We start from the raw sequence: 11,167 nt of genomic DNA, 5'->3' as shown, positions 1-11,167 counted from the left end.
GTAAATTTTGGCGCCCTGTATGGTAATTAAGGCTTTAGTGTCAGAAGGGCGTTTCTGACGATAAAAAGAAAAGCTACGTCAGTCTGACACTGTCCAATTAGCAGTGGACAGTGTCGGAGCTGCTTCTCCTGCCTAATCTCGTGAGTTCTCGTGAGATCAGGCAAACGTCTCTTCACAGGGCTGCACAGAAGACCCGGAGAAGCGATCCAGGCTGAGCACTGAAGTGGATGAAGGAGAACTTCAGTGACATCTTCACAGGTAAGTGAAGAAACCCCTAAGCAATGAGCATAACTGCCCTGTACACCCTGTGGTCCTAGGTCTAGCCCCTATACAACGAGCATTAACCCCTATAGCCCCCTAGGCAATGAGTATTAACCCATATAGCCCCCTAGCAATGAGCATTAACCCATATAGTCCCCTAGGCAATGAGCATTAACCCCTATAGCCCCCTAGGCAATGAGCATTAACCCCTATAGCCCCCTAGGCAATGAGCATTAACCCCTATAGTCCCCTAGGCAATGAGCATTAACCCCTATAGTCCCCTAGGCAATGAGCATTAACCCCTATAGCCCCCTAGGCAATGAGCATTAACCCCTATAGCCCCCTAGCAATGAGCATTATCCCCTATAGCCCCCTAGCAATGAGCATTAACCCCTATAGTCCCCTAGGCAATGAGCATTAACCCCTATAGCCCCCTAGGGGTTAATGCTCATTGCCTAGGGGCTATAGGGGTTAATGCTCATTGCCTAGGGGGCTATAGGGGTTAATGCTCGTTGTAGAGGGGCTAGACCTAGGACCACAGGGTGTACAGGGCAGTTATGCTCATTGCTTAGGGGTTTCTTCACTTACCTGTGAAGATGTCACTGAAGTTCTCCTTCATCCACTTCAGTGCTCAGCCTGGATCGCTTCTCCGGGTCTTCTGTGCAGCCCTGTGAAGAGACGTTTGCCTGATCTCACGAGAACTCACGAGATTAGGCAGGAGAAGCAGCTCCGACACGGTCCACTGCTAATTGGACAGTGTCAGACTGACGTAGCTTTTCTTTTTATCGTCAGAAACGCCCTTCTGACACTAAAGCCTTAATTACCATACAGGGTGCCAAAATTTACGGGGCTCACAGCTCCAAAACGAGGGGGGCTAGGGAGGTAATTCAAAGTGCACTACAGTCTATGCAGCTGCATCTATAACATGGGGCAGAAAGCTGCACAGGTTGCAAAGTGGTGAAAGGTCCTCTTTAAAGGGGTTGTCCAGGATAAAATAAGAATTAACCCCTAAACTAAACGCTCTCCCCCGCCTAACTTCTAATTGACTTCAATTTAAAAGAAAAAAAAAACAAAAAAAAAAAAAACAATAAATTAACCATATCCCTGGAGCGGTCCCCAGGGACACCTTCTGATAATCCAGTGACATTCCGTTTCACCACTTCCGAAATGGAACGTTACCATTACTCAATCCCCCTCTCTCCATCAATACTTACCAAGCATTCCTGTGTCCAGGAACGGCTCCTCCCCTCTTCCTATTTGCTAGTAGTGGGCAGAATAGATTAGCTAGAGAGATGGGGGGAGGTGGGAGGGGCTAGTAATGGTCAGTATCGCTAGGCTAGGGAGACGGTGGGAGGGGCTAGTAATGGGCGGGATCACTAGTCTTAGTGAGACAGGGAGGGGGAATGTAAGAGTGAGAGAGGGGTGCTGAGTGAGTGGAACTAGTGTAGAAGCTACACAGAAAGCTAACACCAGCAATAAAATGCAGAGGATGCCAGAAGCTGCCAGAGAAACCCAGAAATCACTGCAAACACTGCTAAATGTATATGGGTGTACTTATTAACCCATTGCTAGCACTAACAGACCTTTCTTAAAAAAAAAAAAAAAAAATTCTGAAAGACTCCTTTAACTCACCTTCCCACTAATCTTCAGAATTTCATTCCTATAAAACAGTAGACTTTTCCTCATGAACTCGTAGCTGAAAAACAACAGTGTATACGGACATCAAAGATAAAGAAGAGAGAGAATAGAAAGAATAATATGCACTCTCTGTATTTTGATGTACACATTTAAAGAGTCATTGTCATTTGAATGTGTGTTTTGCTTGTTTAAGAGTCTATGTTTAAGCAAAACTTAAGTTTGTTTCCACATGAAAAGATTCAATGTTATATCTGATGAGAAGGAAAAACTTCCTCAATTGTAAACATTTTTTTTTCAATAAATATCAAGGTTTCCTGGTTTCACGTGCCCCCCGTGCCGTTCATCAATGGCCACCGGTTAGTATATGGTCGTGTGCAACCGGCTTTAGGCAGCTTGTTTCTTTCTAGGCTCCTCCTTCTCTCATGTAAACTGATCTGAGTTTGAGCCATCTTTTGTGAAGACACCTCTAGCAGTTGAGAAGCAGAGGAACTGATAACCGTAGATAAAGCATTTATTTTTCAGATAGGGTTCTGATATTCGTTGGACTATTCATTACCAATAAACTGAAACAGTCACTCTTTAAGATACCAATTACCAAATAGAAATCACGACAATCTGACATACTAATTTGGATCTGAAGAGAAGATGGAGAAGAAATGTCCATAAGAGCTAGTTCACACGTAGGTTTTTGGGTTTGGAATCCAGGTCAAAAAACTGCCTCGTTCACTCGTTGAAAAAAAGAAGTGACCTGCCCTATCTTGACGCGGATTCCATGGCGGACACCGCCGCGGCATCCGCGTCAAGACAATCCTTCCGGATTAGGCCCATTAATTTGGGCCTAATCCATAGCAGAAAGCTGCGACAGGCGCTGAAAACTACGTGTGAACTAACCCTTACTATTTATACAACTTTCTCAGCAGTTCTATTGTTAAAGAGGATGTCCAAGTTTAATTAGGCTGGGGAGAAAAAAAAAAACAAAACAAAAAAAACACCCAAAACAAAAACACACACTACTCACCTGCCTCTGGTGCTCCAGTGACCTTCCAGTGTGGTCACATCCTGCTACATCCCAAATAGCGGTCACATGCAGCAGGGACTTCCAACTGAAGAAAACAACCGCTCCTGCAGCTCAGAACGATGCAGGGAGGCACCAGGAACAGTTGAGTATTTTTTTTTTATTTTTTTTTTTTTTGGGGGGGGGGGGGGGGGTTCACCTCTCCTGGCCTAATTATTAGTGATGAGTGAATAGTATTCGTCGAATACCTCACTCCCATAGGAATGTGTGTAAGTGGCTGAACACCAAGGGGTTAAAGCACTTCAAATATTCACTGCGCTTAACCCCTTGATGTTCGGCCGCTTACACGCATTCCTATGGGAGCGAGGTATTCAATTAATACTATTCGCTCATCACTAATAATTATGAAATAAAGTGTTATCCTGGACAACCACTATAAGTTTTATATAGGCATCAATGTGGTGTTGACAGACTCTGTACTGTGGCACACAAAGCCCTTAGATTGGTTTCACACTACCGCCGCTGGATCCCATCGCAAACTCCGGGGAAACTGGACAGGGGACGGCTTGCCGGAGGTCAGCTTTAAAACTAATTCATTTGAATGGGTTTTTAAAGGTGACCGCCAGTGTCCGTATGCGGCCTCACCATCTGGAAACCGGGTTTTTGGTTTTTTGAACGGACACCAAGTCCTGCATGTAGGACTTTGTGTTTTCCTTGAAGGTTTTAGCAAACAATAACAAGTGTCACACTATACTATACCTTACTACAGTTCCAATTTTAGTAAAGTTGCTAATAAAGGTCTTTCTACAGCATCCATCAATGTAGTACCCACCTTGCATTAGTCAGTGCTTCTACCCATTCTTCACGCTGTTCCAGGCTGTTACACTCAAACATATATCTCTTTTCTGGCTCATCAATGAAGGCTAGAGATTAAAAGAGCAGAAAGAACTTCACAGACTGTTTAGAAATGAAAGTCGGTCTTAAAGCTTCTCATTATAGACACGAAAGTTATGTACACGGGTCTGCTGTTAGTCTCTTAGTTTCTTCTGTCTGGGTTGGAATATTTACCGGTCACATCCTTTCTTTTACAAAAAGTTCATTTTTGCGTAACAATTTGTACTTCATAGTATAATGTACTGGGAAGCTGGAGAAAAATTCAGAATGAGCTGGAACTGGAGGAAAAAAAAAAAAAAAAAAAAAAAAAAAAAAAAAGCATTCTCATGGGCTTTGTTTTTATCGCATTCATTGTGCAGCCAAAATGACATGTCATCAGTATTCTATGGGTCAGTTTCCATGTACAGAGATGCATTTTTTTTATTCTAGTTTTTTGGGGAGGCGAAACAGCAAACAGGATTTTTTTTTTTTCCCACACCACACTGTTCACAGTAGGGAATAAAATTATTTTATAACTTTGTAGACTGGCCATTTTCCAGCACAGGGATACCTAATTTTAACCTTATGAAGTTTTGTAGGTTTTAAATTTTTCTTTTTTTACTGAAATTTTTTAGACCCCTATGTCCATGGTGTCTAGTCACTACTGAAATGCATTGTAAACTTGTGAAATTTGTATGTAAGGTTGTAAGTTTATGCCAGTCAAGCCTGGAAGCCTTCAATGCATCTCGCTCTGGGAAAATGAGACTTTGGTCAAATTTGTTGTTGGGGGGGGGGTTAATGTCCGCAATCCGTGCAGCCACTGCCAATGGCTTTCCGCCATCCACCTTACAGTTATGGCAGATGTCGGGAAAGGGTTAAACATTACTGATAAAAATAGAGTACTTACATATTGAGAAACTCTTCTCCTCTTCCTTCTTCACAATACAGTGTTCTAAAAGCAGGGCTCCAACTGGCTGTAAATAATAAAATACATAGCGATGAATAAGGATTTTAGGAGAATTTTTTATTTAAACCCCTTTGCAGCATCTGCCATGCTATTAGGGCAGACGTCAGGGCTTTAAATATGGCACCTATTCATGAGCTGATTGTGAGCCATAGATGCTGGACTCCTACTGTTTGATCATAATCAGTTCTGCAGGCTCCCTGCTATGTAAGAGATCTCTCTGATCACAAACATTTAACCACTCAGATGCCGTGGTTACTTTCACTTTTATGTTCGTTAAAGAAATGGCTTTCCTGGAGGGAGATAACTTACTAAAGGCTCCCAGGCCTGTTATACTAATACAATTATTCAGGTTTTCCTATTGTAAGATTCAATAACTATACAGGGATTTTTCCATAGACTGCCACACGGTAGTGCTGCAATCTGCAGTACAAGCAATCAAGCCCCTTGGGGAGACAAAAAGAAAGGAAAGGGGGGGGGGGGGGGGAGTGTAAAAGAGAAAAAAAAAAAAAAGTAAAAATATATTTCTCTCAATAGCCGATTCATCATTTTTTCAACACTACATAAATTTGATGCCACTGTGATCATACCAACCCAATCAATAAAGCTAACATGTCTTTTTTATTACAAGGTGAACACATTCAAAATTAGACGTTCCATAATGTAAAAGCTATTCAGCACCAATCCCCAATTATTCATTAGTATAAAATATAACTTTTAATCTTCATATAATAAAATCCATCCATGGGTTAGTAGTCAAACAAACATGCCTACGTTTTTAGTCGTGACTAAGAGACGATTATCTCGAAACGCATAGGCATGTTTGTTGGTCTACTAACCCATGGATGGATTTTTTTATATGAAGATTAAAAGTTTTATTTTATACTAACGAATAATTGTGGATTGGTGCTGAATAGTTTTTACATTTTGTAACATTTGACTATTTTTTAGTCCTTTGGGTCCAAGGTCTTCAGAATCCACACTTGTCAAAAGTGCACGAAAACCATGGACTAAATTTATATTGGTGAGATGTATATATTGTTTATCATTTCACATTAAAAATAAATCTGTAAGAAAATGGCACAGTTGTGTTTTTTCCACAGTCCCACTAGCTTCCTAAGACATTGTACAGAATATTAAATGGTGCCTTTATGAAGCACAATGTATGCTGCAAAAAATTAGACTGTATAACCCCCCAAAAAAAATAGTTATGGCTTCTGGAATTCGGGGAATAAAAATCAAACAAAAAATTAAATTGCTGTGGGGGGGGGGGGGACCACTTCAAGAGATGCACCTCTCCAGCTGCCTCCTCCCACAACGTTGTGCCCGACATGCTACCTCTCTTCCTCTCCACCTTATCCATTCTGCGCCTTACAAATAACTACACTACTATGGGAGATAACTCCCTGACCAGAACCTACTAAACTGCAGAATTAATAGTAAGCAAGAGTGATTAAAGGGGCTCTAACAGCAAAATCATGCTGCTAGAGCCCCACATATGCGTGCATAGCCTTTAAAAAGACTATTCAGGCACTGTAAATGTTATATTAAACTACCCCCCAGTTTTAAAATAATAACCTAAAAAAGAATGTGCTCTTCTTACCGATCGTGCACGCTGGGCGAGCATTCAGGGTGTGTCTTCATCTTCATCCACGCCTCTTCTTCCTCCGATGTCCTCCGGTCCCGTCCTCCTCCGGCGCTTGCGAACAGACTTTGATAAAAAAAAAAAAATGACCTGGGCGCATGCGCAGTAGCATGTGGCTTCTACTACGGCTACTGCGCATGCGCCCAGGTCATTTTTTTTTTTTTATCAAAGTCATTTCGCGAGCGCCGAAGGAGGACGGGACCGGAGGACATTGCATGAAGAGGAGGCGTGGATGAAGAAGAAGACACACCCTGAATACCCGCCCACAGTGCACGTTCGGTAAGTACAGTAGATAAGACTATTCACGCATATGTGAGGCTCTATCAGCATGATTTTGCTGATAGAGCCCCATTAAAAAACTGACCAAGAGTGACAAATATAGCAAAGGAATGCAATGCATGGTTTTGTTTTGTTTTTTTAATAAAAAGCTGTGGCTCTTTACATCATATGCCCTTCCCAATATTCAGTATTTATTATGAGAGGAGAGTTAGAAAGGAGAAAGCACGCACACATCTGCACCAAGCACAGGTCAGTAGTCAGGTGAATGAACAGTCTGCACTGTATAAGCATATGAACACATGAAAATCAGCTATTCCTATGTGACCTGTTACGAAGCTGCAACGCCTAATACTGCAGTCCAGGATTCGATGGTAGAGCAATTCCTGTTCTGAAACTGAGCCTGGCTCTGACTCATATTAGAAAGCGAACAAAACATTTCACTTCCCTACAGCGCTCTCCCAGCCCACAAAAAGCTACATCACTTTAGTAGTAACTAGTAAGTGCAGAGCAAGTAGCGAATGAATAGCCTGAAATATCAAAATTTAGTTGGCAATCAAGATTAGGGTTACATGCACGGCAACCACAGTGGGTTAGCTATCACAACTTGCCGGCAGTTAACTCATTGCGATCAACAATAGCAGCAGAGTGGACGAGATTTTAATGAATCTTATTTACATACTGTGACTAAAGCCTGCAGTGTAAAGTGACCTGTGCTGCAGATTTTAACCCCGTAGCCTGTCAATTAATCTTGTGGGTTTTCATGCTTTTAACCTTTGCAACCCAATGTGATTACAGAAGGTGCCCAGCAATTACTTCAATTCATTTCACCCCTTACGTTGTAAAATACGATTTCTGTGGTTTCTACTATTTTACTGTTGCCGAGGCCCTATCCCCAATGACCCACATAAACCTGGAGCTGGCCTTTCCTCAATGGGCTAAAGCAGGGGTAGGGAACATACGGCTCTCCAGCTGTTGCAAAACTACAACTCCCAGCAAGCACACTTGCTGTGCTGTTCTGGGAACTCCCATGGAAGTGAATGGAGCATGCTGGGAGTTGTAGTTTCACAGCAGCTGGAGAGCCAAAGGTTCCCTACCCCTGGGCTAAAGGAACACTATAGGCATAATTTAAACTCCAGTGCAGCATCCAGCAAGTCAAAAAACAGCAGAGACAGAATCCCAATCACACACATGGAGCATAGGCAATAGGCATTATAAAGTGCATTGACTTAGCTCAAGGTTGCCAGTTACTAAATACACTCATAATCCCTGTATTTGAACTTGTACACCATATGCCAATGAAAAAAAGTTCTGCATCAGATAAAAACACAAGTAACAAAGACACAAACACAGAAGAAAATACGATAGTATATTTGCCTACCTCCTCTTCATCTGCCCGGAAGTAAAATAGAAAATTCACAACCAATTTCACCAAACGCTTCTTCAGTACTGAATAAAGAAAAAAAATTATGTATAAGCACAAGAGAATTAACTTTTCAAAGCAACGTATTCTCATTTCAGAGAACACGTGATTCTGGACCAAAATATAATGTACTTAAAAACGCAGTAAGGTTGCTGGCAATAGGCATCTTCTAGCAAATTTGCTGTTCAGTATCTGTTACTAGGGAAAGTCCATCCCTAGATCCAAATCATTTAATTTTGTTTTTTAAATTAAAGGGATTCTATCATTAGAAACCCTTTTTACAGTGAAAAGATGTAGAAATAGCTTTAAAAAAGGCTGTTTGTCTCTTACCTTTATTACTTTGATCCGCGCCGCTGCTCCTTAGGGATATCTGCTTTCTTCTTTATGTAAATGAGTTTTCTCGCAGCACTGGGGGCGTCCCCAGTGCTGCTTGAAAACTCTCCAGTGACGGCCTATCTTCTTCACCGCCTCCTCACATGATCCCCTTCTCCGGGTCCAAAAAAGTGCCAACTGTACATGTCCATCGGCCATTTTTCTATGGGCCAAACGGGAGAGGCCACAGGAAAATGGCCGACGGACATGTGCAGTCAGCGCTTTTTTGGATCCAGAGAAGAGGATCACGTGAGAAGAAGGCGGAGACGGTAAAGATAGGCTGTCGCTGGAGAGTTTTCAAGCAGCACTGGGGAGGCCCACAGTGCTGCGAGAAAACTCATTTACATAAAGAAGAAAGCAGATATTCCTAAGGCGCGGCAGCACGGATCAAAATAAAAAAGGGAAGAGAAGAATAGCCTTTAAGACTATTCCTACGTGTATTCACTGTAAAAGAGGTTTCTAATGATCGAACCCCTTTAAAAGGATAGTTTCCTGGCCTAATTATGCCCCCTGAAAGTCTCCTGCATTCCTTTTAAATAAAACTGCCATCCCCACAATCCTCCCTGCTATATGCTGGGATTGTTTACATCCCAAACATCCAGCTGAAGCACTTCCGGGGGGCATAGCTCCTGTTTCACTCAGGCGCTATGCCCCCCACCTCACCTCAGTGCTATAATTCTTCGCTGTTGCTGCAGCAGCAATGATGTGATTGTTCTCTGCTCTAGTTCTAACAGTGGAGAGCAGCACATCACAGGATATAAGGAAAATCAGTGTAGAGCAGTCACATGAGCTCTACAGACATGCAAAAGTTAAAATTTGCAGTTCTGCATAAGCTATACATAGGTAGCTCAATTCATGGGGAGAATAAATCAGTGGTTCTGGAAAACCCCTTTAGGCTAAGGCCCCATGCAGTCAGTCCGTGTAAAAATATAAAATAAATAAAAACACTGCGGAAAATACTGCAGCAGAAATGCATTGTGTTTTTTCCCACATCATTTTCCTCTGCTGACTTTCTGCTTCATGTGAAAAACAACAAGTGATTTTTCCTAATATCCTCCACATGTCTGCAGATAGCTTTCCCTGTGCACAGAAGGCACTGAGAAAATTCTCTCTCTTCCACAATGTAAGGAAAGTGTACTTTTATACACTTGCGTTTTTGCTGATGGGATGTTATAAGCAGTAAGCAGCTTTCCTTACTCTGCTCAGATTTTTCCTATGTCAGGGATCTTTTTAGCTCCATCATGCAGTCTTTGCAATCCAAAGTCCCTGGATCTCCTACAGTATATTAGTTTCCCTTGGGGTTATCTCATATTTGTTGCTATTTTATAGTTATCTTCTGGCTTGTAAAGAAATCAGTAGTAGCAATAATGAATACTGGAGGGGCAGACTGCTCCTTATTGTACATGCCCCCGACTCAGACAGAAATGCTAGATGTGCTGCAGCTATAATGGGGTTAGTATAAGCAGAATAACATATACAGGAAGAGAACAGATAGCCCAGGCAACTTTTCAGATAAACTCAGGTACCCATTACATTTAAAATCACATTACTTAAAAAAAAAAAAAAAAAAAAAAAAAAAAAAAATCTAGTTATTTCACCACACAAGTGGCACAGATTGTGGAGTATGAACTGCATCCAACCCCACAAGGCTGAGAGAGACAGGCTTAAAGAAATATTAAAGCATAACCAGACTTTCAGATAACTTTTGATTTTCTGGCAGTATTTGTGTCATAAATAAAATTTGTCATACTCTTTATTAACAAATTCTGGATCCTTTCTGTGAATTCCGGCATTTTGTCACTCTTTCCCTTGTTTCTGTATTGAGAGTTGTTCCTGCCTCTCACTAAATATAATGATGGACTTCACACACTGTTATGTGAATTCAGGAGTACAATAGAGTAAGGGTCCATTCACACAGAGGAAAACGGTGAGGAATTTGGTGTGGAATTTCAGCGCTGAAAAAAATGCCTCCCATTGAAGTCAATAGGAGGCTTTTTTTTCAGCGCTGCAATTCCACACCAAATTCATCACCATTTTCCTCTGTGTGAATGAACCCTTACTCTATTTTCCTCTCTGTGAATGGACCCTTAAACGTTTTTCGGTCGGATAAGCCCTTCCTCAGACTCTCAGTAGTAGTCCCACAAGGGCCTGCAAAAATAGGTCGTTTCAGGAAAGGGTTGGTAGCGTAGTGAAGAAAGCACACTTTCTTTCTTTGGTATCCCCGGAATCGTACCAGAATCTAGAATACAGGTGACATGTCATTGTGACCGCACAGTGAACACCGTGCACTTTTTCTCCAATTCCACCCCATTCTATTTTTTTTTTTTCCAACTTCCCAGCACATTGTACAGAACCAACACTATATTATAACACTATATTATCATGTTTACGATGACCATACAGAAAGAAAATGGCGTGGCCAGACATGACTATTTATGGAGGAAGCAGGGGCCCTCCTGTCACTCACCACTGCCTTTCTTGGGGCCCCTCATACTCAGTTCTGCCGCCTTCTCCGCTCTCTGCCTGGAGAGGGACAGCAACTCCTTCTCGTTGTACCGCATCCCAAGCACATGGCACGGCCAGGAGGCTACTGAGAGACAGAACAAATAGAGGTGCCTTCACATGTCACTGCCGCCCATATTTACATTACAGCGCCGTATAGTCCCAAAAGCCGGAAGTGTACATTTTGTTCATAGGAAT

The 11,167-nt window shown here is 42.0% G+C and overlaps 1 protein-coding gene across 1 annotated transcript in view; it reads right to left on the bottom strand.

The window, feature by feature from the left end:
- Positions 1–11,150, bottom strand: part of PLEKHJ1 (pleckstrin homology domain containing J1) — an 11,558-nt gene extending 408 nt beyond the window's left edge. The window contains exons 1-5 of the mRNA XM_075264415.1: positions 10,935–11,150; positions 8,054–8,121; positions 4,695–4,761; positions 3,747–3,837; positions 1,894–1,957 (exon numbers count right to left, since the gene is read on the bottom strand). Coding sequence (XP_075120516.1) covers positions 1,894–1,957; positions 3,747–3,837; positions 4,695–4,761; positions 8,054–8,121; positions 10,935–11,028 — 384 coding nt within the window. The 5' untranslated portion in view covers positions 11,029–11,150. The remainder of the gene's footprint in view (positions 1–1,893; positions 1,958–3,746; positions 3,838–4,694; positions 4,762–8,053; positions 8,122–10,934) is intronic.
- Positions 11,151–11,167: the final 17 nt, after the last annotated feature.

Source organism: Leptodactylus fuscus, chromosome 1 (assembly GCF_031893055.1).
Source record: "Leptodactylus fuscus isolate aLepFus1 chromosome 1, aLepFus1.hap2, whole genome shotgun sequence".
NCBI classification, from domain to species: domain Eukaryota; kingdom Metazoa; phylum Chordata; class Amphibia; order Anura; family Leptodactylidae; genus Leptodactylus; species Leptodactylus fuscus.
Note: the sequence above shows the minus strand (reverse complement) of the source record. Positions and strands in the feature narration are given on the sequence as shown.